The 26,369-nt window shown below is 53.7% G+C and overlaps 1 protein-coding gene and 2 long non-coding RNA genes across 3 annotated transcripts; all 3 read left to right on the forward strand.

Annotated features, from left to right (window-relative positions):
• The first annotated feature begins 691 nt into the window (after window positions 1-691).
• Window positions 692-3,225, forward strand: LOC137456651 (uncharacterized). Its single transcript, XR_010991066.1, has 6 exons — window positions 692-706; window positions 791-945; window positions 1,934-1,972; window positions 2,098-2,136; window positions 2,532-2,606; window positions 3,084-3,225. It is a non-coding gene; the product is annotated as an uncharacterized lncRNA (long non-coding RNA).
• Window positions 3,226-8,111: 4,886 nt separating this feature from the next.
• LOC137456679 (olfactory receptor 14A16-like) lies at window positions 8,112-9,044 on the forward strand. The gene has a single exon (XM_068168239.1). It carries the CDS (start codon window positions 8,112-8,114, stop codon window positions 9,042-9,044), a length of 933 nt encoding a protein of 310 aa, XP_068024340.1.
• A 14,464-nt stretch (window positions 9,045-23,508) lies between these two features.
• LOC137456653 (uncharacterized) lies at window positions 23,509-25,914 on the forward strand. The gene is made up of 5 exons (XR_010991067.1): window positions 23,509-23,633; window positions 24,622-24,660; window positions 24,786-24,824; window positions 25,220-25,294; window positions 25,771-25,914. It is a non-coding gene; the product is annotated as an uncharacterized lncRNA (long non-coding RNA).
• Window positions 25,915-26,369: the final 455 nt, after the last annotated feature.

Consider the following 26,369-nt stretch of genomic DNA (forward strand, 5'->3'; position numbering starts at 1 on the left):
CTGGAGCTGGCAAGCAGAATTTCTCTTGGGGGTGGGGAGGAGGGTGCATGTGAGGCCTGGGTGTTTGGCCTGGTTTGGAGGAAGGTGGTGTGAAGCTTTGGCTTAAGGAGGTTCTTGGAGAGCCATGGCCGAGGTGGATGATGGATTTTGTGCTGCTGTATGCAGTTGTGATTGATACTTCCACTGCCACTTCTTTCTTTCATAGCCAGCAGGGAGCATTGTCCTTTCCTCCCCTGGGAAGGGCTGAAGAGCAGCTGTCTCGCTCCTCAAACCAAGACACTCAGCCACTCTGCTGTCCCTATTGCCCAGGCCACCAATTGTCCTCCCATCTCCCAGTGTTCCCAAGAAGAGGAGTCAGTCTCAGCCCCAAATTTCCCCAGGGGGCTGGAGAGGTGTCAGGGATGGCTCTTAGTGACCCTGGGTTTGAGTTTGGTGTCATCTCTGGAGCATTACTGGGGTGAAAGACTGGGCTGGGAGGTGAGGGAGACTGGAAGGTGGCAGTGCAGGGAAAGGAGAGGCACTGGGAGATGGGGAGGGTCTGGCTTTTGGAGTCTTCATGTTGAAGCAGTGAGTGGTCACTGCTGTCAGCAGTACTCTATCCACCCCACCCCCCAGTGCCCCTGGATGCCTGGGCTGTTTGATTTGCAGCTGCCCCATGCAGGAAGCTGGAGAGATGCCAAGGAAGGTGGATGGATCCGTGCCAGAGGTGAGGGTGACTCCATGCCAGGCCTGGGCTTGTTGCCAGGGCTGGTGCCACTGCCAAGCCTGCCTTTGCCCTGGGGGCTCTTAGGAGGAAGAAGGAGGAGTCCTGGGAGGGATAAATCTGCCCCTCACCTTCCCCAGCTTCACCCAGGACTTACCACACCACAGAGGAAAATGAAGGTGGCAGTGGTCGGCGTGGCTCTGCTCTTCACCATCCTGCTGTGCACCCCAGCAGATGCCAAGGTAGGACTCCAGTGCCACAGGGAGGGGCTCATGGGGATGGGTCATGGCTACACGACATGTGGAATGAAATTGGAGTGGTGAGGATGAAACCCCTTGATTTGGCCTCTCCCTTGCCCAAGCAAGAGGCTCCTCCAGGCTCCCCTGCCTCTCCTGGCAATGCAGCTCTCTCCCTCCCACAGCTCCATCTCTTCCCTCCACTTCCCCCACTAAGCAGCTTCTTGTGCCCAAGGCCTGAGTTCCTCAGTGAATGCCTGGAGCTGTTCCCTCCCTGGGAAGGTCCAACACCAAAGCTGGGAAGGCTCCCACCAGTTTCTTCTCTTGGTGACCCCACACCCCTCCCTTCTGCAACTCCCCATCCCATGCTTTTGCTCCCCTCAAACATCTTCTGCCTGGGATCTCCTCCATGTCCTATCTAATGTCCCCAGATGCCCTCCCTTTGATCTCTCCCAATGCCTTTCTTTCCATCTTGTCCCTCAGCCCTTTGCCTTTCATCCTCTCCCTTGCAGTGGTCACCCCAAATCCTCTTCCTGCCATAGCCATTCCCAAACACTCTCCCAGTCCCCTTGGTTTTGGCCTCTTTCTTCTGCCCCCACCAACCAGCTCTCTTGATGTCCCCATGCCCCCTCATCTTGAATCCTTTACCTATCAATTGCACCCCACACTGTCCTGCCCCTTCAACACTCCAGCCCAGTCCATTGGGGTCCATTAATTCACCCCAGGGCTCTGTTGTTGGAAGCCTTTTCCTTAACCTCATCCTCTTTGGAGACCTGAATTCCCTACACTCTTCTTGTCTCCATCCCCAGCCCTGGACCCTGCATGGAGAGGCATCCCAGGGGAACTTGGAGGAATCAGGCCGAGGGGAGCAGAAGGCATTTTCCCCTTCAGACCAGAGGGAAGCCTTTGGCCTGCTGGGACTGAGGACACTTGTGCCCCACTCAGGGCCCCACTGAGGTTCCTTCCAGGTCACCTCTTTGCTCTTCCTCCCTAGGCACTGCTGGAAAGCATTGAGGAAAATTCTCAACTGGATGTAAGTAGTGAGGTGGACTTGGAGGGCATCCAGTCTGGGGAACAGGAGGGCATTTTGGCCCTCCCATCTCTTGCTGGGACTGGAGGTATCCCAGTGACCAGTGAGGTCTCCTGGTCTCTCTGCAGGTGAATGTAGCCAAACCTGAGCCATTGGAGAGTGTCGAGGTGGGTACCACGAGTTCTGCTGGCCCCACCCCCTCCCTTCCCATGGCCACAACACTGCAGAGCATCCCAGGGTGCTCCAGCACACCCCAGTGCATCCCACTGCAACTCCAGAGAATACCCCAGCACCCCAGTGCTTTCCAAGGGAGGACCTCTCCCCCAGAGCCCCCTTTGCATCCCCATCCACCCCAGTACAACCCAGTACACCCCCGGATGCCCCAGTACACAACCACACAGCCAGGTGGGCCCCTTCCCAGGACCCTCACTGCCTTCTGGGCACCACCATCCAAGCTCATCTGCTCCAGAAGCAACTTCCCCAAGGACTCCATTGCTTCCCCCCATCCTCCCAGCACACCCCAGTGCACCCAGACTTGTCCCTAACCTCCCTTTCTCCCCAGCTGCCTGCGGCTGATGTCCTGCTGGAGCGGGTGCGCCAGAAGCGCCTGGCTGTAGCTGCTAAAGCTGCTGTCTAGGTGAGCAGCACCAGGGCATTCCTAACCCCACAAAGAATCCTGGGCCCTGGGGCATCCCTGAGCCCTCTGGGGTGGGCAGACCTTAGGTGTGAGAAAAGGAAACAGAGGTCACTGTCCCTGATCCGTGCCCCAGGGGACACAGCACAGAGCTGGCTCTGTGCCTTTGCTTCAACTCACTAGGGCTCTACAGACCCAGAGGGTCGCTGTGCAGGCCAGGCAGAGGCTTTGGTGCCACACAGACCCCCACAGGCACAGTAAGAGCTGGGCAGGGCTCTGGGAGATTTAGGGACATCCCAGGGTAACGACACACTGGGCAAGGGACTCTGGTGGCATCTGGATCTCAGGAGAGCCAAATCCTGTCCAGGGTATATTGGGAGCTCCAATTCCCTTCTCTCTCCCCAAGTCTCTGCAAAGAGACATGGTGGGGACAAGGTTCCTCTTATGTCCTAGCTGACCCTGGGAGTCTCTCTCTTTCAGGACTGGAACTGCTGCTGACACCTCTGTCGTGTCCCCCTTCAGAGGAAAGAGGAGATGATCATCCCTGGATGTCCCCACCTGATCCCCTGGGAGCCCTGGGCCATGTCCCTCTCATGATCAATAAACCCTCTCAGCAAAGCTACACTCTGTGTGTCCAGGTCCATGTTGCCCCTCCTCTGCCATTACCCCAACACCTGCATCCTCTGGCAGCACCATGGTGAGGAGCAGACTGGCAGAGGGCAGGTCTGGGAGCCTGGATACCTGGGAGCCTTTGTCCAGAGAAGGTTCCCCTGGAGCACCCTGCCATGAGGCTGGGAGATGCAGGCAGTCACAATGCCAGGCCTTGGGCAGGTGGTGTTTGGGAGGGGTGAAACGCTCTGGTGTTTTGGGGTGAGGGCAGGTGAGGAGCATGGAGAGGCAGCTGGGACCCCTGGGTCCTCTGCCCCACTCTGGCAGGGGTGGTGGTTCCCTGTCCCATGGGCTCAGCACTCCTGGGCTCACAGGAGATTTCAGAGCCCCATGCAGGGCCCAGAGGCCTTCCTGGCCCTCAGCCCACACTCTTCTCTGGGGTACCCCAGTGCAGACCAGGAGGGCAGGCCATGGGCACAAGACACTGGTTGGATGCTCCTCTGTCCCCTGCCCTGTGTGGCCCAGCCCTGAGGACTTTGTGTCCGTTCTCTGGGCTGTGCTTTGCTCTCTCCAGGCATGCACTGAGTTACCAGCCACTGTCACAGCGGCAATGTTTCCCTCACCCCATGGCTTGTGGTGATCTCAAGGGTCTTTTCCAGCCTCAGTGGTTCCATGATTGCATCATTTCCTCTCTTCAGTGGGGGTGACTTCAGGGGAATATTTCCCTGGATGCAGAGGGAGACCTTAGCATCCCCAGGGCAGCCAAATGCAAGAGGAATGGTGGGCAGCAGCTTCCTGTGGCTTATCCCTGGGCTGCGGGGCAGGGACTGGAGCTGTCATCTGGGGAACCAACAGGAAAAGGGGAAACCACAACTAGGGCCTAACAGTACTTAAAGGGCTGATCAGAAAGCTGTGGAGGGATTCTGAGCAGGGCCTGGTGTGACAGGACAAGGGCTGATGGTTTGAACTGAGGGAGATTCAGACTGGAGAGAAGGAAGAAATGTTTGACACTGAGGGAGGTGAGAGCCTGGCCCAGGTTGCCCAGGGAGGTGGGAGATGCCCAATCCTGGAACCATTCCAGAGGAGATTGGAGGGGGGCTTTGAGCAGCCTGCTCTAGTTGCAGATGGTCCTGATCATTGCAAGCAGGTTGGTCTCTGTGATCTTTAAAGGTCTCTTCCAACCCAAAGCATTGTATGATTCTGGGATTCTTTGGGATTCTTGAGGACAAAACATGGAGAGGTGTCCTGGCTTGGGATGGAATAGAGCCAACTCTGTTCAGGGATCTGACTGCTCAGCTCAGTCTCTGCTCAGTGCCAGCACTTTCTGATGTTCAGAGCAGGTTTGCACGGTGGATGCCTCTGGCAGTGAGAATGCTGATGTTCAGAGTGCCTGCCAAGGATTGGTGTGCAGGCCAAGGTCACTGCTCAATCTTGTGTTCCACCTTGGGGCTGCAGAGTAAAAGGCTGCACTTGCAGGGAGGAATGGACAGGAGAGGTGACCCTGAACTGATCAACAAGAGATTCCACTCCATCTACATCACACTCAGTGTAAAGCTGAGGCACCACCAGCATGACGCCTCTTCCTCAGTGGCCAACACCCGTGGGGGACTCTGTTCTGCCTTCTGTCACAATCCATGAGTTCCTATTACAGTCTGAAGGGAGAACTTCAGCCTAGTCCCTGACTGCAAGGAGTGAAAGTAAAACAACTTTTTAGTACCCACTGGACACGAAAGCAAAATAATGCTAAGGTCTACAGAAGTCATTCCTGTGATCCTGTGATCCTGGGATAGAGAGCAGTGTCACAGCAGATTGGTCACAGACTCCAATATGATAATTGAAGGGGTTCATGAGAGCATCTGAGGGCCCTTGTTCATGCCCCAAATAGCTGCTGTAAGCCAGCAAAAAACCAGAGCTGGGTCAATGAGCTCATTCTGACACAACTGACACAATAGGTCCCAGAGGACTGGAAGCTGGCCAACATGGTGCCCATCCACAAGCAGGGCCTGTTGGATGAGCCAGGCCTGTCAGCCTGACCTCAGTGCCAGGCAAGATCATGGAACAGGTCATCCTGAGTGCAATCACACAGCACTTACAGGATGGCCAAGGGATCAGGCCCAGCCAGGATGGATTTAGGAAGGGCAGGTCCTGCCTCACCAACCTGATCTCCTTCTATGATCAGGTGACTGCCTGGTGGATGTGGGGAGGCCTGTGGATTTAGTCTATCTGGACCTCAGCAAGGCCTTTGACACTGTCCCCCATAGCAAACTCCTGGCCAAGCTGTCAGCCCATGGCTTGGACGGGAGCACACTGCGATGGGTTAGGAACTGGCTGGAGGGCCGAGCCCAGAGAGTGGTGGTGAATGGTGCCACATCCAGCTGGCAGCCAGGCACCAGTGGTGTGCCCCAAGGATCAGTGCTGGGCCCTGTGCTCTTTAACATCTTTATTGATGATCTGGATGAGGGCATTGAGTCCATCATCAGTAAATTTGCAGATGACACCAAGCTGGGGACAGGAGTTGATCTGCTGGAGGGTGGAGAGGCTCTGCAGAGAGACCTCGACAGGCTGGACAGATGGGCAGAGTCCAAGGGCATGAGATTGAACACATCCAAGTGCCAGGTTCTGCACATTGGCCACACCAACCCCATGCAGAGCTACAGGCTGGGGTCAGAGTGGCTGAGAGCAGCCAGGTAGAGAGGGACCTGGGGGTACTGGTCGATGGCAGGCTGAACATGAGCCTGCAGTGTGCCCAGGCAGCCGAGAGGGCCAATGGCATCCTGGCCTGCATCAGGAAGAGTGTGGCCAGCAGGAGCAGGGAGGTCATTCTGCCCCTGTACACTGCACTGGTTAGGCCACACCTCGAGTACTGTGTCCAGTTCTGGGCCCCTCAGTTTAGGAAGGAGGTTGACTTGCTGGAAGGTGTCCAGAGAAGGGCAACAAAGTTGGTGAGGGGTTTGGAACACAGCCCTGTGAGGAGAGGCTGAGGGAGCTGGGGTTGCTTAGCCTGGAGAAGAGGAGACTCAGGGGTGACCTTATTACTCTCTCCAACTACCTGAAGGGAGGTTGTAGACAGGCAGATGATGGTCTCTTCTGCCAGGCAGCCAGTACCAGAACAAGGGGACACAGTCTCAGGCTGCGCCAGGGGAGGTTTAGGCTGGATGTTAGGAAGAAGTTCTATACAGAGAGAGTGATTGCCCATTGGAATGGGCTGCCTGGGGATGTGGTGGAGTCGCTGTCATTGGAGGTTTTCAGGCGGAGACGTGATGGGGTGCTTGGTGCCATGGGTTAGTTGATTGGGTGGTGTTGGATTGCTTGAAGTGGGACACGATGATCTTGGAGGTCTCTTCCAACCTGGTTTATTCTATATTCTATATTCTATATTCTATATTCTATATTCTATAGTCTATAGTCTATAGTCTATAGTCTATAGTCTATAGTCTATAGTCTATATTCTACTTCCTCCTGATTACCCTGAGGATATTAAATTCACTGCTTCATGGTCACTGCAGCCAAGGATGTCTCTGAGCCTCATATTGCTTATCAGCCCTTCCCTGTTGGTGAGAACAAGGTACAGCATAAATTGATAACCTCTGGGACAAGAGGGCACTCAGAGGGAGGCTGACCCAGCCCTTGGCTTTCTCTTCCATGGAACAGGCAGGGAGGATGGAGAGATGTCAGTGAGGGAGATGAGAGATTGAGGTGAACTTGGAGAGAGGACTGGGTGTCTTCAAAGGCAGAGGTGCAGCTATGGGACACCATAGGGCAGGCTGTGCTGGGGACCACTGAGGGCATTGGCAAAGCTTAAAGCCCTCATCAGAGATGACCTCTTCATCACCATGGCTGTGGCCATTGTCTCTGCAACCAGAAGGTAGCTGAACTTCATTCACAAAGACCTCATTGCCTCCTGGCCCCACCCAGCACTGTCACACCATAGACCTGCTCCAGCCATTGCACATCCTCACATCCCACTGCCCCAGAAAGAGCCCTGAGCCATGTCTGAGGGACAGGATCTCCCTTCCAAGGGGCTGGGGGCCAGGACTTGGCCCTTTGGCTTGATCAAGCCCATCCAGGTTTGCTCAGCATCAGAGCAACCCTGGCACCGTCTTGAGGTCCAGGTTGTTGCTCTTGCTTCTGCTTTTCTGCTCTAACAAGCCCCTGGGGAGGCTTTGTCAGTGATGGTCCTCAGTGGGACCCATTAAGGCTCCAGCAAAGTTGGCAGTTGGCATTTGGCTTCCTGAGAGGTTTCTTCAGCTTGCTCTCAGTCTCTGAGACTCATGGACTCGACACCAAGGCCACCAGAGGAGTCATTAAATGCCTGGGGCTGGTCCTCTGCTGCTGAGCTGGGTCAGGCTCCTGGGCTGGAGGGAGCTGCTGGCAAGCAGGCAGCACTGCAGAGAGACAGCTCTGCCCAGGAGCTGCTCCTCTGCACAGGGCAGCAGGGCTGAGGGCACTGTCAGGACATCTCAAGGAGATGAGGAAGGCAGAGAGAGATGCAAGGTAGGCAGGACAGGTTGGGAGCTGAGAGCTCAAAGAGGAGAAAGCTTCCCAGCCCTGGGTGTGGTGAGTCTGTGGTGCAGGAGGATGGATTTGCAGTTTGTGGAGCTTGTAAAGCTGCCACATCCCACAGCCTCTGGGATCTCTCTCTTCTAGAGAGGGGCAGGAGATGCTCCAGAGCAGAGCTTCCCATCTGCACCATCAGAGACACAGGACAGGACAGCTGCCTCCTGCTGGGATGACTGCAAGGCTGTGAAGCTTGGAGTGCACAAACTTCCTGAACAGAAGGAGAAGTAAATGTGAGAGGATTGTCTGGGAAATAGCCAAGGAGTTGTCTGAAGGAATTCTCTCCTAACCTGTGTGATGTCTTCTCCTCTTCCAACAGTCCTCCATGGCCAGAGACAGACCATGTCCAACAGCAGCTCCATCACCCACTTCCTCCTGCTGGCATTCACAGGCACAAGGCAGCTGCAGCTCCTGCACTTCTGGCTCTTCCTGGCCACCTACCTGGCTGCCCTGCTGGGTAACAGTCTCATCATCACCACCATAGCCTGCGACCACCACCTCCACACCCCCATGTACTTCTTCCTCCTCAACCTCACCCTCATTGACCTGGGCTACATCTCCACCACTGTCCCCAAATCCATGGCCAATTTCCTCTGGGACACCAGGGACATCTCCTATGCAGGATGTGCTGCTCAGGTCTTTTTTATTGTTGTTTTCTTTTCAGGAGAGCTTTATCTCCTCACCATCATGGCCTACGATCGCTACGCTGCCATCTGCAGACCCCTGCACTATGAGACCCTCCTGGGCAGCAGAGTTTGTGTCCTCCTGGCAGCAGCTGCCTGGGCCTGTGGCTTTCTCACTGCTCTGCTGCACACAACCAATACATTTTCCCTGCCCCTCTGCCAGGGCAATGCTGTGGAGCAGTTCTTCTGTGAGATCCCCCAGATCCTCAAGCTCTGCTGCTCCACCTCCTACCTCAGGGAACTTGTGCTAATCGTGCTCAGTGCCTCTTTATTCTTTGTTTGCTTTGTGTTCATTGTGGTGTCCTATGTGCAGATCTTCAGGGCAGTGCTGAGGATCCCCTCTCAGCAGGGATGCCACAAAGCCTTTGCCACCTGCCTGCCTCACCTGGCTGTGGTCTCCCTATTTATCACCACTGGCTTCTTTTCCCACCTGAAGCCCCCTTCCATCTCCTCCCCATCCCTGGATCTGGTGATGGCTGTTCTGTACTCGGTGGTGCCTCCAGCAGTGAACCCTCTCATCTACAGCCTGAGGAACCAGGAGCTGAAGGCTGCCCTCAGCAAACTGATCCCTGGGTGTTTTGAGAAGCAATAAACTCTTTGTGTTCTCCTGCAGAGCAGTTCTGATGCCTCTCCGGGCAGGCCCAGCCTGGCTCCTGTACTTGGGGGGTTTGGGGGGACGGGGGGGGGGTGGAGCTGGGGAGGGGGATTTTTACTATTTATAATGTTGTCATCCCCTTTCTAATCCCCTCCCTGCTTTGCTTTTCTGACCCAGAGTTTGTGTAACAGGAGCTGTGCTCCTTCTTTGGTTAAACAACAGAAAGGCTTTTCTGTGAGCATTTGTGTTTTCCTGAGCTCCTTCCTCCAAGCCTTCTCTGCAGCTCCAGGGGCAGTTCATCTCTTCAGAGGTAGAGGTGAAGAGTCCCAGCACAACAGCTCTGCCACACAGCCCCAGCACTCGTTCTTCCAGGGCTGCTCTCTTTCCCCTGCCACACTCTCCTTCAGATCCCTTGTGTTGGTCTAAGGCCTGAGTGCTGTGGCACCTTGCTCATGGCTCTGCCATGTGCAGCCCTGTGACCGCAGGCAGGGACAGGCCATGAGCACTTCTGTGACTGAGCTGGCCCCCAAGGGCAGTTCCATGAAGACAGGTGATCTGCTGAGGGCAGTGTCTGGAGGCTTAGGTCTTCATCTCAAGTTTCTTTCAGGAGCATGCCCAAGAAATTGCCCCCCAGAGACAAACACCAGGGAAGGGTTGAAGTGTGGGGTGTGCAGGGATGGGGCACACAGCAGTGTCCTCACACAGCCAGGCCTCCTGCAAGAGACCTGAAGAGCATCAGAGCAGGGTCTGACCTGTGCCTGTGCTCACTGCACACCCTGGGGAAGCTGTCCCAGGGCAGTCACCCTGGACTAGTCCCTCACAGCCACCACTTCCAGCACTGGCCTCTCACCCCAGCTTGGATAGGTTCTTTGTCCCTCCCTGGGAGGCCAGCAGTGCCTGTTTGCATTGTGCAGGTGAGAGGTCAGCAGGGGCATTGTGTGTGGGGTGAGGGGAACCTGAGTGAGCACAGACACCAGCAGCCAAGGCACTGGAGGTTGGAGGAGCCTCTCAGCCTCTGGCAGGGGCAGCAGGAGGCCAGGGAGACCCTGTGACTGCTGCAGTGCAGGGTCTGTGTGAGTGATGGGGAAAGATTCTGTCTCTAAACATCCCAAGGTGAGGAAGGAGTTCATGAGGCCAGCTCAGATGTGGACACCTGACAGAGCTCTGACCTTTCTGTGTGTGACTGCAGAACAAACTCTCTGCTCCAGGGAGATTCATCTCAGGTGCCTTGGACAGGTTCATTGCAACAGTTCCTGTCTGCTCACATCACCCTACCTGGACTGTGCCCTGCACTGTGCACAGAACCAGCAGAGAGGTTTTGGGTCTTTGGAAAATGCATCTTCAAGAAGGCCAAGAAGGAGGATGGGACACATTCCAGGCTGGTCACCCTCAGCACAGTCCCTGGGAAGGTGATTGGCCAAACCCCCCTGCAGCTATTTGCAGGCCAAGAGAGAGAGTAAGGAATATCTGTGAGTAGGGGAAAGAAGATGGTTTGTCCCTGGACCTTAGCCAGGGCTTTGCCATGGTCTCTCATAGTTTCTTTAGAGCCAGAATGGTGATAGCTGGAGAGAAGCAATGGATGAGGTGGTGGATGGGAAGCCAGCTGGTGGATCAAGCCCAAATGTCACCAGCTTGGAGTGCTCCTGGCAGATGCTTCCCAGTGACATCCCCCTCAGGGCAAGCCCTTGGGCCAGCACTGTGCAATGTCTTCATCAGCTCCCTGCACCATCTGACCCAGGGCCTGTGCAGCTCCTTTGGGGATGAGGCCAAGTTTTGCAGAGCCTCTGAGGAACTTCATCTGCCTCACCCTGCCTTGAGTAGGGTCACTGGACAGGATGATGTGCAGGGACCCCTTCCATGAATCACCAGGACAGATCCAGCAGCTCCTCTGAGGAAGGTTTCTCCACTCAAACCCTTGGCAGGAAAGGTACCAGAGGGGTTTGATGAAACTTTGATCTGCTCAGGCTCTGGCCACAAGGAGGGGGGTGGTTGGGTGTGGGGTCATGTGGTCAGTTGTGTGTCAGGAGCTCACAATTCACTAGGGAGACTGTGAAGGGGCTGTGAGGTGACTTCTGCCTCAGGAGGGGATTGGCCAGCAGCAGGAGCACGGCTGGAAAGGGACTGTGAGGTCAGTTCTGTCTGCAGGAGCTGATAGGGCAGCCCTGGGCTCCTGGCTGGCAGATGAGCTTTTAAGTTGCCATCTGACAGCATCTCTGCCAGGCCAGCAGAAGGCAGCTGGCTGGCACAGGGACTGTCAGATGCCCTCTGCCAAAGGGACCTGGGCTCACTGCAGGAAGGGGCTCAGGTATTGGTTGCCAGGTCTCTGCTGCCTGAGTACCTGATGGGACAGCAGCAGGCACAGGGCTTGGTGGTGTCTGTCTGAGAAGCTGCAAGGCCAGCAGCCTTGGGAGCTCCTGGTGAGGCCACTTCTGCCTGCTCAGCTGAAAGGCCACAAGAAGGCTGATGGGATGGGTGCCTGCTTGAAGGGTGCTTCCCAGATGGAGCTTTCCTTGGAGGTAGGAAGCAGCAGGAGAGAGGAACACTGCCACATGGTGCAGCTTGGCAGGTGTGGACTGGACATGAGGAGCAAGAAACCTCTCTCAAAGGGGAGTGCTGTGGTAGGAGAAGGTCTCCAGAAGGAGTCTGAGCTCAGCTCAGCAATTTGTGTTCCAAGGAGCAGAGTGTGAGTGTGGACAGACATCAGGGAAGGTCTGGAAATGCCAAGGTGGGGAAGTGAGATGAGGGTCTCCAGCCTGCAGGGAAGCAGAAGCAGCTGTGGGACAGTGCAGGGCAGTCTGTGGTGGAGATGGCAAAGGGCACAGACAATGCTGGGAGTGATCAAGAGAACCCAAGGCTGTGCCCCCTTGGCTATGACAACCATCTGCCACCAAGGCCTGTGAGGAGACATTGTCCTAAGGCACTGGCAGGGCCTCAGTGCCTCCTTGCACTTCCCCAGGAAGGCTGGGGGCTGTCATCCCCTTGTCCTTCACTCAGCATCACAACATCCACACTCCCCTGCACCACACATGAGGGACAGGATCTGCCTGCCCCAGGGGCTGTGGTCAGATCTTGGCCTTTCTGCTCCATAAACCAAACCCAGGTTTTGCTGCCCTGCACTTTGCCTTTGTCTCCCTGCAGTCATGGCCTCCAATGAGCTGCTCTAAGGAGTCCCTGGGGAGGCTTTGGCAGTAACAAGCCTCAGTGGGGCCCATTCCTACTTCAAGGAGCTTGTGTTTTGCTTCTGACTTCTTGAGCAATCTCTTCAGTCTTCTCTCAGTGCCTGAGGTTCCTGTAATGAGCCCAAGTGCCCTAAGGAGCTATTTGTGTCTCTGTAATTTCCTTCAAGATTCCAAAGTGCACCTAATAAAGCTCATTTGGTGATCATTCATCAAGTGATATGAGCCAGGCTGTCTCACCAGCACAGCTGCACTTGCAGAACATCTGTTTCTTCAGCTCTGACACTGTATGGACAACTTTGCTCCTCACCTCCCCAGCCTCCCCATGATTGTCCCTGCCCACCTGGGACTGACTTACTGCTCCTTGCATCAGACTTCTCCACTGCTCTCTGCAGCTGGAGCTGGAGCTGTGCACACAGCCACAGCAGAATTGTTGCTGTTTGGAAGCTAAGCAAAGTAAAGCCTGAGAAAGTCCCATCAGCAATGCAGCCCCCCTGGAGCCAGCTGCTCAGCACAAGCTGTCTCTCAGCAGGTGGCCTCTCTACAAGCATGGGGCCACACCAACAAGTTGAGGCATGGTTATGATTTATCAGCCAGGCAGCATTTCTGGGTAGTGAGAAGGAGGTTGGATCATAGCAGCCCTTAATCATTAACCACTTTGCAATCCCCAAGGTGATTCAGCAGAATGTGTTATAGCCAAGCAGCCACTGAATGACAGAGTGGATGAGGACAAGGCTGACACTGGCTGACTGCAAGGGATCCTGAAGTCCAATCTATTTCTAAGGCTGTGCCTGGAGAGAAGCACAAAACTCAGACACAGGGACAGAGCCTGCTGGGTGCAGTGCAAGAGAGAAACTCCCAGCCTGGTGTCAGGCTCCCAACAGTGGACTCGTGGTGGTTGGTTACTGTGATCTCAAAGTGCAGAAAGCTCAGGAGGCTCACACCAGGGAGTTCACCTCAGCCTACAGTAAAACTTTATTGTTTATCCAGAGAAGGCAGAGAAAAGTGAGAGAAGAAAGGAGAAAGAGTAAAGTGAAGAGGGGAAAGGGAGAGAGGTCTATAGCTACCAACAATGCAAGAGTCCAAAGATGTCTCTCTGCTCCTGGGTCCAGTCCTGCTGGTCCTTCTTGATCTCAGTGGGGAAAGCTTTCCTTCAAAGTCTTCTTGTTGCTTCTTCTTCTTCTTCTTGATAATGTGTTGCTGCAGCCTCTCCAGAACTCCTTCAGAACTTCTCCCATTGCTAAGGAGCCTTCCTTTATATCCAAGCTCTCACCTGTTGATGTCCAAACTCCACCTCTTGTGCCCCACCATGAGTAAGGTTTCCACGCATGTCCAAGGAGGAATGACTGAGGTGTGCTCTGCCTTGGAGGTGGGTAGCCTCAGGCCAGGAGGTGTGTTTGCATGTTATAATGATATTTTAATGAGCAGAGTTCACTTAAGTTCATGGTTTCCCTTAGCAACACTAGAGCATCAGTCTCTCTTGACAGCATTTCCATTGCTCTGTTCCGAAGCGCTGGTCTTAGGCAGTGGAATCCTCCATCGTAGGTGGTGGGTCCTGGCTGTTGGTACCAGCCAGGTGTCTCCAGCAGAACCTGCACCTGGAAAACCATGGAGACTGCAGTCCAGTGCACAGGCTCAGTCATTCAGTTAGTAACTTCTTATGGAGTAGGCCACTGCAAAAACTCTTGCTAAGACGTTAGCTTGAATTTCAGTCCAAGTCCTTCGGGAAAGGGGTCCCGACTCCTAATGACAATGATGAGGCAGGGAGTGCTCTTTAGACACCTTTGCTGTCACCTTACACCTGGTGACAGCAAAGGAGTCTGCCCAAACACACAGAGAAGTAGAGAGGTGGCTGGCAGCAAGGCTGGCCTGGAGTTCAGTTTCCTTCTTCTGGAGCTCAGAGCAAGCACTCACAAAAGCCTTGGTGTTCTTAGGAGACAAGAACTGAGCCTGGAGAAGTCTGACTTGGTCCTGCCTGAAACAAGCATTTGAAATGTTCTAAGTGGAACCAATAAATTTGAGGAGTTTGGAATCCAGATGCCTGACTAACAAAGGGACCATTGACAGGGTGGTGGAACACAGGAACAGGTTGCCCAGGGAAGCACTGAGGCCCCTTCCCTGGACATACTCAAGGTAAGGCTCAATGAGGCCCTGGGCAACCTGGTCTACTTGGGGGTGTCCCTGCTGACTGTGGGGAGGTTGGACTAGATGACTTTCGGACCTTCTGGCCTGGACCAGCCTATGGTTCCATGATTCCACGACACAACTAATCTGGAAAGCTAACCTTTATGCCATATAAGTCTCACAAACTAACAGACAGATGCCTTGGTTCACTGATCAAGCATTCACGAGGCCGCAGATGCCTTCCAAGACCGGAGAATGATAAAGCCACAGATACTACAGCGGACAAGAACGAGATCAGGCTGTGAGTGCTTTGCTGGACAGGAACCATGAATCTTGTCAAGTGGTGGACAAGGAGAAGCAGCTGCTACAGAGCAGGAGCAAGCACGATTAAGTTACTGAGTCCTGAATGACAAGTGTCTGCACACTACAAGTTCATCAGGAGGATGCCTGAGGAAGGTGATGATATGACCCTCAGAAAATGTAAAGGACCCCTCAAAGGTGCTGTCATTATAAACTACTGACAGTAGATGGCAGCAGAGACTGTGGAATAATAAGACAAAATGCTGTAGAGTGTTTTAGGTTAGCAGGAGTTCTGTTAGGTAGTTCCTGAAGAAACTGAGCATGCAAGCTTTGGCACTATAAAGCCATACTTGATCAGGTGCTGGGTGGTGCACACCTTTGGGAGAGATCCCAGTGTACCCTATGTGGTGACTGGTGCTTATGGCCAGGGTTGTGCCCCAAATATTGCCAGAACATGCTTCTGTGTTAGCGACTCAAACCCACTTTCTCCCTCCCCCTCATGGGTTTGGTGGGGGAGATCTTGGCACCTCTGAGTCTGAGGTAAACAATGTGCCTGGGCGAGTTTCCACCTCTGGTAAACAAGGCCCCAGCAGCATGCTGGTGTTTGCTGTGTTCACGGCGTGTGCTTCTGCTGTGTGTGGCAAAGCATCATTCCATTGGTTAAGGATTGTGTTCACCAAGGATGCTCACTGGAGCAGTATTTGTTGGGGGAAATGTTAAAAGGGGTTGTTCAGTAAACAAGTGCCCATGCTCCTGCCTGTGCCTGTGCCACTACGGTGTCTGACTTGCCCGGGACTCGAACTAGCGCTCCAGAAGGCCTCGCTGCATTACTTGGTGCCATGGTCTAGTCATGAAGTCTGTGGTAACAGGTTGGACTCGATGATCCTCGAGGTCTCTCCCAACCTTAGTTATACTGTGATATTGTGACATTGTGTTGCTCTGATACTCTGAAGCTCTGGCATTGTTACTCTCTGGCATTGTGATCCTGTGGTGCTGTGATGCTCTGGCACTGTGATGCATGGGCATTGTGACACCTGCACTGAGACACTATGGTACTGTGGTACTATGGTACTGTGATGTTCTGGCACTGCGAGGCTCTGCTACTGTGACACTCTGGCACTGTCACTCTCTGGCACTGTGATTCTCCCTCACTGTGTCACACTGGCACTGTGATGCTCTGGCACTGTGACACTCTGGAACTATGATGCTCTGGCACTGTGACTCCCTGGCACTGTGATGCTCTGGTACTCTCATGCTCTGGCACTGTGATGGTCTGGCACTGTCACACTCTGGAACTGTAACACTCTGACACTGTGAAACTCTGGCAGTGTGATGCTCTGGCACTGTGAGGCTGTGATACTGTGGTGGTCTAGCACTGTGATGCTCTGGCACTGTGATAATTTGGCACCATTATACTTTGGCACCGTCTCTCTCTGGCACTCTGACACTCTGCCTCTATGACACTTGTAGTGGTTTGAGCCTTAACTGGGAGTTAAGAGCTCAGATGGGGGCAAGGCTGAGAATCTCTCCCCTGCCTCCCCCTCCTACCTCCCAACAGAAGGGGGGCAAAGGAAAAATGGGAAGGGAAGGAGCAAATCCACCAAGCAATAATTTGGAGTCAGCCTGGAAGTAGAGAGGTAAAGAGTTTTCTTTAAACAATATAGAACAATATATATAACAATAGCAGGTAAGGTTCACAAGGGTAAGAAACAAGGATGGATAGGAGGGGGAAAAAAAACCCCAAGAATACAAAACTAGTCTCTCCCTCTGAAGAGGCATGGAGGCAGCAGGGAGAAGGATCAGGCCCGACCACGTGGCAGAGGAGCAGGAGGGCAGCCGCAGTAGCTCTCACCCAGGAGAGGCAGTGTGACCGTTTGAGGCGGTGCCTTTAACAAAGGGACACCATGGCCGAATGTTTTATAAACAAAGACAGGTCTAAACTAATTTCATTGGTGGAGAAGCAGAGCACTGCCTTAAGTTTTGATTCCCAGTGAGACTGGTCTCACTCAGTCTTGCACTTTCTCCCCCTCCTTCTGCAGCTCAGAGCGTCTGGACTTTCGGCCAGACTGACCTTGAACAGAGAAGGCCTCTGCTAACACATTTGCTCTAACCATATTCTGATTTTAATTAACAAATTATTCCTTTTTCTCTCTTTCTAACCCTCTTTAGGGAAAAAGGGGAGAGAAAGGGGTACAGGGGGAAACCCTTCCTCCTGGCAGGGAAGGGGAATCTCATTCCTGTGTTACTTTGTTGTATATTTCTGTGTACATATTGTAAATACTGTAAATTGTGTACATATAAATATATCCTGCAGCTCTGCTTGCAAATATGGCACATTCCCTTGCCAATCCAGCTGTGGGGTTTTATTCCTTTCTTTCAATTTTCTTCCCTTTACTTACAGGGAACCTGTGGTGGTTTAGACTGGGTGCTGGCCCGGATGCCACTGCATAGACCACACCTGGGAGGTCCCAAGGGGTGGGCCCAGCCCAGGGGGTGGTCACAGGCAGGTATTGCAATCCCATAATGCCCTGCTCCCCAATAAAATGCCCATGCGGGGTTTTCACTTCCTCTTTCGTCCCCAGCTGCAGCCTAGGTAAAATGGCGTGAGCCGCCTCCCTTGGGCCTGCCCAGGCCCAAGGCTGGGTTGGGGGGGGGAGGAAAGAGCCCTGGGGGGGTTTGGGTGTACCCCCAGGTGGGGATGGGATGTTCTTGGGCATGTTCTGGGATCTCTCTCTTTGTCACGGTGCTTGTGGTGCTCTGTAAAGCTTTCATTGGTGTTTGGTTTTTTAAATTGATTTCCTATTTAAACTTTCCATCACTTTTGCAATCCCTTTGTCTGAGTCGTTGTTTCTGCCCTGTGGTGGGGAGGGGGTTTGCCCCAACCCATTACAGTACCTCAGCCTTTCCCTCATCACTTGTGACCATTTCACCAGTTTGGGCCTCATCTGCTTTAATCTGCTGGTGAGATGACCCAGGAGCTCTCTGGGTTGGTGTGTGGTGTGTATGCTGAGTTCTGGATGCTAGGCTGATATTAAGCTAGGAGGGAGAAACTTTGAGCAACTTATAACTATTCACACAGTGACTATAATACATTGATCCACGCTGCCCCCTCTCAGCCAGAGTCATGTTCTGCTGTGGGATACACTGAATGTCCCCAGTTTCTAACATGACTCAGTAGGTGTCACCAGGCCCCTCAGCCAAGACCACCCCTCGGGTTAGTCTGCACCCACCAGCAGCAGGGAAAACCCACACTGGCTTCCCCAGCAGGTTTTTCTCAGCAATCACAGGAACTCCATCTCCATCCACTGTTTGCAGCAGGTGGGACTGGGCAGGACCAGCTCATTTCACAGATCCTCTGCTGGTCACTAACCAAGTGGCTTGAGCTAGGTGTCTCTCCCAGTTCCTAAAGGTTCCACCCCCCATGGCTTTTAGGGTGGTCTTTAGCAAGCCAGTGTAGCGCTCAACCTTCCCCGCAGCTGGTGCAAGGTATGGGATGTGGTAAATCCACTCAATGCCATGTTCCTTTGCCCAGTCCCTTAGGAGATGGTTCCTGAAGTGGGTTCCATTGTCTGATTCAATCCTCCCGGGGGTGCTGTGTCTCCACAGGACACGTCTCTCTAGGCCCAGGATGGTGTTGCGAGCAGTGGCATGAGGTACTGGGTAGGTCTCCAGCCACCCTCTACTTGCCTCCACCATGGTCAGTAGGTACTGCTTGCTGCTGTGAGACCGAGGAAGGGTGATGTGGTCGATCTGCCAGGCCTCTCCGTACTTATATTTCGACCATCTCCCCCCATACCACAGAAGCTTTGTGCGCTTGGCCTGCTTGATGGCAGCACAGATGTCACACTCATGGATTGACGAGAATGGAGACAGGGATGGCAGCACTCAATATGAGTAATAGAAATCATCCAAATTTATTGTTCCACACTTCATTATTTATAGTCTTATCTTATGCATAGTTAATTCCATTCTAATTTAACACATACTATTGGTTTAACTCTAAAAGATTACATCATTATTTCACTACTCTGTGGTTTTTTCTACTCAGTCTAGTTGTTCTTTTTCCCAGATCTCACCTCCTCTTTGTCTTGTTTGTCTCTGCTCAGGGGCAGCTTGACCTTAGCATACCAGGCAGTCAGCACTTTTCCACAACTCCTACTCCATTGCTATATTTTCAACAGAAAGTCCTTCAAGGCCTGAATTGCACAGGCATTCCTGGGACCCATGTCCCATTTTGCTTAAACCAATCCCCAACACCCCCTCTCATAACCCCACCATAATAATAATGATTTCAGTATCAGTATTCAGTATCACTAAGGTTGGAAGAGACCTCAAAGATCATCGAGTCCAACCTGTCACTACAGACCTCATGACTAGAGTAGGGAGGACACTACTGCCCACTGCAGGCTTGAACTCATTACCTTCCCATTAAGGGTCTTATGCACTACCAACTGAGCCACATTTCATAGGCCATGAATGTGGGCCAGCAATAATGACCCTTCTTCTGCCTCACTGTAAACACAGATTGGTGCAGCCATTTCCAGAACACATTTCCTGCCAGCACTTGGTATGGAGAAGCCCTGTAATAAATGTATGACAAAATCTCAGCCAATCAAAATCTTATTGAGAGCAAATGAGCAAAAGCAGCGCTGGGCGGCCGGGGAGTCTCCTGCTCTACCAACGGCTCACAGACTCTACCAACTTGGCCTTGTCCTTTTATAGCCTTTAGGCTACGCAACATCACGCTCTGAGATGTTTCCAGTTCTGCATTCTGCTCAGGTCCTTCTACCAGTGCGCATGCCTGCAGGTTCGGGCAGGGGTCATCATTTGAGTTGGAGTTCTGTCTGATGAAGGCTCCTAAGTCTTCCTCATTTGTCCTTCTCTTGACCTTAGTTGTGCACATGTGCAAATTCTGCCCTCCGAGACCAGTTCTTGTTGCTAAGCCATTTACCCACAATACACTGAGCAATCTTATAAGGAACAGAATACTGTGGCCTAACAGAATATTCTGTTGCAAAACAGAATATTGTGCTCTTCAACACTGTTCCACTATAGAGTCACTTATCAACTTAACAACTTTTAACCCCCTCATTCTCCTATAATCTAACAAATCAATGATTAATTTGTCCCAACTATTACAATCGACTACTACAAGCTCCTTGATGAGATGCTGATATAGAAACACTTCTCATGGATGCTTCCTGTGAGAAATTGAGATATTTGGCTTTGGCAAGGAGAATTGCTGGGGACCGTGGGGTTCCATCTTTAAGCTGATTGGCTGCTTGTAGTCTGTGTTGTGTGGGAGGTGTATTGGGAGAGCAAAGTGAGGCCTGGAGATGTCTGAAGCCTGGCCAGGTCAAGAGTGCAAGTTTTGTCCCAGCCCTGATGGAGGGGGGTGGGAGCGTGCAGAGGGATCTTTGGAGATGTGTATGGAGATGTGTGTGTGGCGTCTGTAGAAGCTCAGCTCCTGTGGTTACGGCTCTTAGCGAGTCTGCTCTGTGCCCAGCACTCTTTACCTTTATTTTATAGTAAACTGGTTGTATTCAAAATTCAGCAGTGAGCTCCTGTCTCACCCTTCCCATCTGAGGGACGCTGGGAGCAATGAACGCAGGAGAAGCTGTCTTGATCCTGCTGTTATTTCTGAGCTATCAAGTAATGGCCACCTGCTAGTGCTTGCCTCAGACAATCCCTTTTGGATGCAGCCAGCTCTTTACAGGGTGCACAGTGGTCTAACATCATCCTCCATATGCCAGAGCCCAGCAGAGGGGAAAAAGTCAAATTTGTGTGCTGAAATAAAGACAGTTTAATAGGACAGAAAGTGAAAGGGAGATGTAATAATGATGATGATGATGATGATGATGCAAATCTAATTAGAATGTTGTCTTAGTTTAAAGAGTGGACAGAGATCATTTTACTCCCAATGGAAGTAAACCAAAGACACTCTTGTGGAATTGGTGATAAGTACAGAAATTGTATTCAGAAATAGACAGGAAAAATACAGAATGCATGAAAATGCACAAACCCCATCCCCCAAGCAGACTGAACCACAAACCCCAGCTGCTCCTTTTCTCCCCCAGTCACTGTCTCCCTGGCCTAAGCAGGCCATAATTGCACAGGAGAAAATTAGTCAGGCGTCTGCAGGTCTGCCCTTCATGTTAGCAGGAGATAAGGACTCCCTCCAAAGAGCTGGGTTGGTCTCTTCTCCCAAGCAACCAGTGCCAGAACAAGAGGGCACAGTATCAAACTGTGCCAGGGGAAGTTTAGGCTGGAGATGAGGAGAAAGTTCTTCACTGAGAGAGTCATTTTTCATTGGAATGTGCTGCCCAGGGAGGTGGTGGAGTCACCATCCCTGGAGGTGTTCAAGAGGGGACTGCACATGGCACTTGGTGCCATGGTCTAGTCATGAGGTCTGTGGTGACAGGTTGGACTCGTTGACCTTTGAGGTCTTTCCTCTGCCCAGCTGGAGACAGGACTCTTCTGGTCAGCATAGGCAGGGTTTGGGTTTTTTAGCTGCAGAGCAGAATTCCTTCCTCCAGGTGGAAAGTAGGAGCAGCCCTTCTGCTCCACCCAACAGACCCTTCAGCAGCACTTTTCCTGGGTCCATGGCCTTTGGCTGTTGGTTGTTCTTGCACTTCCTATCCCCAAGTTCCAGTCCCCAGGTAGGTTCACCATGCCACCTCCTCATGTCCTCCCTGGTCACACAGGGTGGCATGTGGTGTGTGCCAGCAGTGCCCTTTCCCTTGAGCAGAAAAAGCCTGAGCCTTAACTGCAGAGACACAGCTCAGTGTGAGAGAGGAAGGCATCCTCTTGGAAATGCTGGGACAAGGGCTGGGATGTATCCCAGCTTGTGGGGAGGAGGTGAGATTCTCTTGCAGTCCTGGGGGGAACTCCAGAACACCAATCAGCTCACAGCACAGGGTTGATAGGCTCAAGAATTCATCCCTGAGCCACTCAGCTCTGACAAAGAGCTCCCAGAGCAGGAGCTGTCACAGTGACCATGTGCCAGGTGACTGCCTGCTCTTGGGCAGCTTCCAAAGCAAACTCTCAAGTCTGTTGCCTTAGGCCTTTGCACAACTGCCCCACAGCAGAGCTCTTGTTTAGAGTTAGTGTCCTGTAAAGAGAGACCAATGGTCCTTCAAAATGCCCCAGGAGGTCAGTGCTGAAGGGGCTCTTTGTGCCACAGGCCCTGGGCACTCACAGCTGATCAGAGGTGCTGCAGGAACAAACATCCTTCCTCTTGCCAGGGCAGCTCTGGCCCCACAATTAGCTCTCCAAGTGGCTGCCTGGGCACAAGAGCCCTCTTCATTGTGACCCTGTGGATGGTCACACCCTGCCCAGGGACAGTGCTGGCCTGGGCCAAGGAAAAGGGCATTGAAAGGACACTCAAGGGCCTTGGGTGAGCTGTGGCCAAGTTCCAGTCAGGGACAGGGCTGGAGCCAGAGTCTTGTTGGGGCCAGGGTCACTGGGACCTACCATCCCAGGACAGCTCTGCAGAGTGGGACCCAGGTTGTCTGGGAGGGCTCAGTGGCCCCAGGCATTGTCAGGGTGAGGGCCAGGGCAGAGGATATTCCCCTCTGGTCTCTGCTCTGGGGAAGCTGTGGCTGCAGACTGGACCACTTTGGGTCCTGGAGTGCAAGGGCAATGGGGTGGGCTGGAGCTGAGCACTGCAACCACCCCAGCACTTCCCCCAAATGAGCTCTCATCTCCCAGTGGTCAGCACCCCCCAGTGCTCCCCAGCAGTGTTTCCAGTCACTGAAGATCTCAGTGTCGAGCCTTTAAGCACTGGGGTGTCTTAAACCATACCTTACAGGCCTCCTAGATAGGTCCCAGAGGGGGACCAAAAAGTGTAATCTCCTGTTATTTCATGCCCATAAGCCCTGCATTTCTGTAAACACTGCCATTTCTCTTTGTTCTTCCATTTTTTGTACCTCTCTGCTCCCAGGAGGACAGGTGGAGCTTCATCTTGGGTTTGTGCAGGGGACTCAGGCTTGTTCTGCCTTGGCCAGGCTGCCACTTGGGGCCTGGAGTGGCCTGGCTTGGCCTGGAGCTGGCAAGCAGAATTTCTCTTGGGGGTGGGGAGGAGGGTGCATGTGAGGCCTGGGTGTTTGGCCTGGTTTGGAGGAAGGTGGTGTGAAGCTTTGGCTTAAGGAGCTTCTTGGAGAGCCATGGCCGAGGTGGATGATGGATTTTGTGCTGCTGTATGCAGTTGTGATTGATACTTCCACTGCCACTTCTTTCTTTCATAGCCAGCAGGGAGCATTGTCCTTTACTCCCCTGGGAAGGGCTGAAGAGCAGCTGTCTCGCTCCTCAAACCAAGACACTCAGCCACTCTGCTGTCCCTACTGCCCAGGCCACCAATTGTCCTCCCATCTCCCAGTGTTCCCAAGAAGAGGAGTCAGTCTCAGCCCCAAATTTCCCCAGGGGGCTGGAGAGGTGTCAGGGATGGCTCTTAGTGACCCTGGGTTTGAGTTTGGTGTCACCTCTGGAGCATTACTGGAGTGAAAGACTGGGCTGGGAGGTGAGGGAGACTGGAAGGTGGCAGTGCAGGGAAAGGAGAGGCACTGGGAGATGGGGAGGGTCTGGGTTTTGGAGTCTTCATGTTGAAGCAGTGAGTGGTCACTGCTGTCAGCAGTACTCTATCCACCCCACCCCCCAGTGCCCCTGGAGGCCTGGGCTGTTTGATTTGCAGCTGCCCCATGCAGGAAGCTGGAGAGATGCCAAGGAAGGTGGATGGATCCGTGCCAGAGGTGAGGGTGACTCCGTGCCAGGCCTGGGATTGTTGCCAGGGCTGGTGCCACTGCCAAGCCTGCCTTTGCCCTGGGGGCTCTTAGGAGGAACAAGGAGGAGTCCTGGGAGGGATAAATCTGCCCCTCACCTTCCCCAGCTTCACCCAGGACTTACCACACCACAGAGGAAAATGAAGGTGGCAGTGGTCGGCGTGGCTCTGCTCTTCACCATCCTGCTGTGCACCCCAGCAGATGCCAAGGTAAGACTCCAGTGCCACAGGGAGGGGCTCATGGGGATGGGTCATGGCTACAGGACATGTGGAATGAAATTGGAGTGGTGAGGATGAAACCCCTTGATTTGGCCTCTCCCTTGCCCAAGCAAGAGGCTCCTCCAGGCTCCCCTGCCTCTCCTGGCAATGCAGCTCTCTCCCTCCCACAGCTCCATCTCTTCCCTCCACTTCCCCCACTAAGCAGCTTCTTGTGCCCAAGGCCTGAGTTCCTCAGTGAATGCCTGGAGCTGTTCCCTCCCTGGGAAGGTCCAACACCAAAGCTGGGAAGGCTCCCACCAGTTTCTTCTCTTGGTGACCCCACACCCCTCCCTTCTGCAACTCCCCATCCCATGCTTTTGCTCCCCTCAAACATCTTCTGCCTGGGATCTCCTCCATGTCCTATCTAATGTCCCCAGATGCCCTCCCTTTGATCTCTCCCAATGCCTTTCTTTCCATCTTGTCCCTCAGCCCTTTGCCTTTCATCCTCTCCCTTGCAGTGGTCACCCCAAATCCTCTTCCTGCCATAGCCATTCCCAAACACTCTCCCAGTCCCCTTGGTTTTGGCCTCTTTCTTCTGCCCCCACCAACCAGCTCTCTTGATGTCCCCATGCCCCCTCATCTTGAATCCTTTACCTATCAATTGCACCCCACACTGTCCTGCCCCTTCAACACTCCAGCCCAGTCCATTGGGGTCCATTAATTCACCCCAGTGCTCTGTTGTTGGAAGCCTTTTCCTTAACCTCATCCTCTTTGGAGACCTGAATTCCCTACACTCTTCTTGTCTCCATCCCCAGCCCTGGACCCTGCATGGAGAGGCATCCCAGGGGAACTTGGAGGAATCAGGCTGAGGGGAGCAGAAGGCATTTTCCCCTTCAGACCAGAGGGAAGCCTTTGGTCTGCTGGGACTGAGGACAGTTGTACCCCACTCAGGGCCCCACTGAGGTTCCTTCCAGGTCACCTCCTTGCTCTTCCTCCCTAGGCACTGCTGGAAAGCATTGAGGAAAATTCTCAACTGGATGTAAGTAGTGAGGTGGACTTGGAGGGCATCCAGTCTGGGGAACGGGAGGGCATTTTGGCCCTCCCATCTCTTGCTGGGACTGGAGGTATCCCAGTGACCAGTGAGGTCTCCTGGTCTCTCTGCAGGTGAATGTAGCCAAACCTGAGCCATTGGAGAGTGTCGAGGTGGGTACCAAGAGTTCTGCTGGCCCCACCCCCTCCCTTCCCATGGCCACAACACTGCAGAGCATCCCAGGGTGCTCCAGCACACCCCAGTGCATCCCACTGCAACTCCAGAGAGTACCCCAGCACCCCAGTGCTTTCCAAGGGAGGACCTCTCCCCCCGAGCCCCCTTTGCATCCCCATCCACCCCAGTACAACCCAGTACACCCCCGGATGCCCCAATACACAACCACACAGCCAGGTGGGCCCCTCCCCAGGACCCTCACTGCCTTCTGGGCACCACCATCCAAGCTCATCTGCTCCAGAAGCAACTTCCCCAAGGACTCCATTGCTTCCCCCCATCCTCCCAGCACACCCCAGTGCACCCAGACTTGTCCCTAACCTCCCTTTCTCCCCAGCTGCCTGCGGCTGATGTCCTGCTGGAGCGGGTGCGCCAGAAGCGCCTGGCTGTAGCTGCTGAAGCTGCTGTCTAGGTGAGCAGCACCAGGGCATTCCTAACCCCACAAAGAATCCTGGGCCCTGGGGCATCCCTGAGCCCTCTGGGGTGGGCAGACCTTAGGTGTCAGAAAAGGAAACAGAGGTCACTGTCCCTGATCTGTGCCCCAGGGTACACAGCACAGAGCTGGCTCTGTGCCTTTGCTTCAACTCAGTAGGGCTCTACAGACCCAGAGGGTCGCTGTGCAGGCCAGGCAGAGGCTTTGGTGCCACACAGACCCTCACAGGCACAGTAAGAGCTGAGCAGGGCTCTGGGAGATTTAGGGACATCCCAGGGTAACAACACACTGGCAAGGGGCTCTGGTGACATCTGGATCTCAGGAGAGCCAAATCCTGTCCAAGGTATATTGGGAGCTCCAATTCCCTTCTCTTTCCCCAGGTCTCTGCAAAGAGACATAGTGGGGACAAGGTTCCTCTTATGTCCTAGCTGACCCTGGGAGTCTCTCTCTTTCAGGACTGGAACTGCTGCTGACACCTCTGTCCTGGCCCCCTTCAGAGGAAAGAGGAGATGATCATCCCTGGATGTCCCCACCTGATCCCCTGGGAGCCCTGGGCCGTGTCCCTCTCATGATCAATAAACCCCCTCAGCAAAGCTACACTCTGTGTGTCCAGGACCATGTTGCCCCTCCTCTGCCATTACCCCAACACCTTCATCCTCTGGCAGCATCATGGTGAGGAGCAGACTGGCAGAGGGCAGGTTCTGGCAGCATGGATGCCAGGGAGCCTTTGTCCAGAGAAGGTTCCCCTGGAGCACCCTGCCATGAGGCTGGGAGATGCAGGCAGTCACAATGCCAGGCCTTGGGCAGGTGGTGTTTGGGAGGGGTGAAACGCTCTGGTGTTTTGGGGTGAGGGCAGGTGAGGAGCATGGAGAGGCAGCTGGGACCCCTGGGTCCTCTGCCCCACTCTGGCAGGGGTGGTGGTTCCCTGTCCCATGGGCTCAGCACCCCTGGGCTCTCAGGAGATTTCAGAGCCCCATGCAGGGCCCAGAGGCCTTCCTGGCCCTCAGCCCACACTCTTCTCTGGGGTACCCCAACGCAGACCAGGAGGGCAGGC

This window comes from Melanerpes formicivorus, unplaced genomic scaffold (assembly GCF_026170545.1).
Source record: "Melanerpes formicivorus ecotype bairdi unplaced genomic scaffold, bMelFor1.0.p_v2 SCAF_134, whole genome shotgun sequence".
Taxonomy (NCBI): Eukaryota; Metazoa; Chordata; class Aves; order Piciformes; family Picidae; genus Melanerpes; species Melanerpes formicivorus.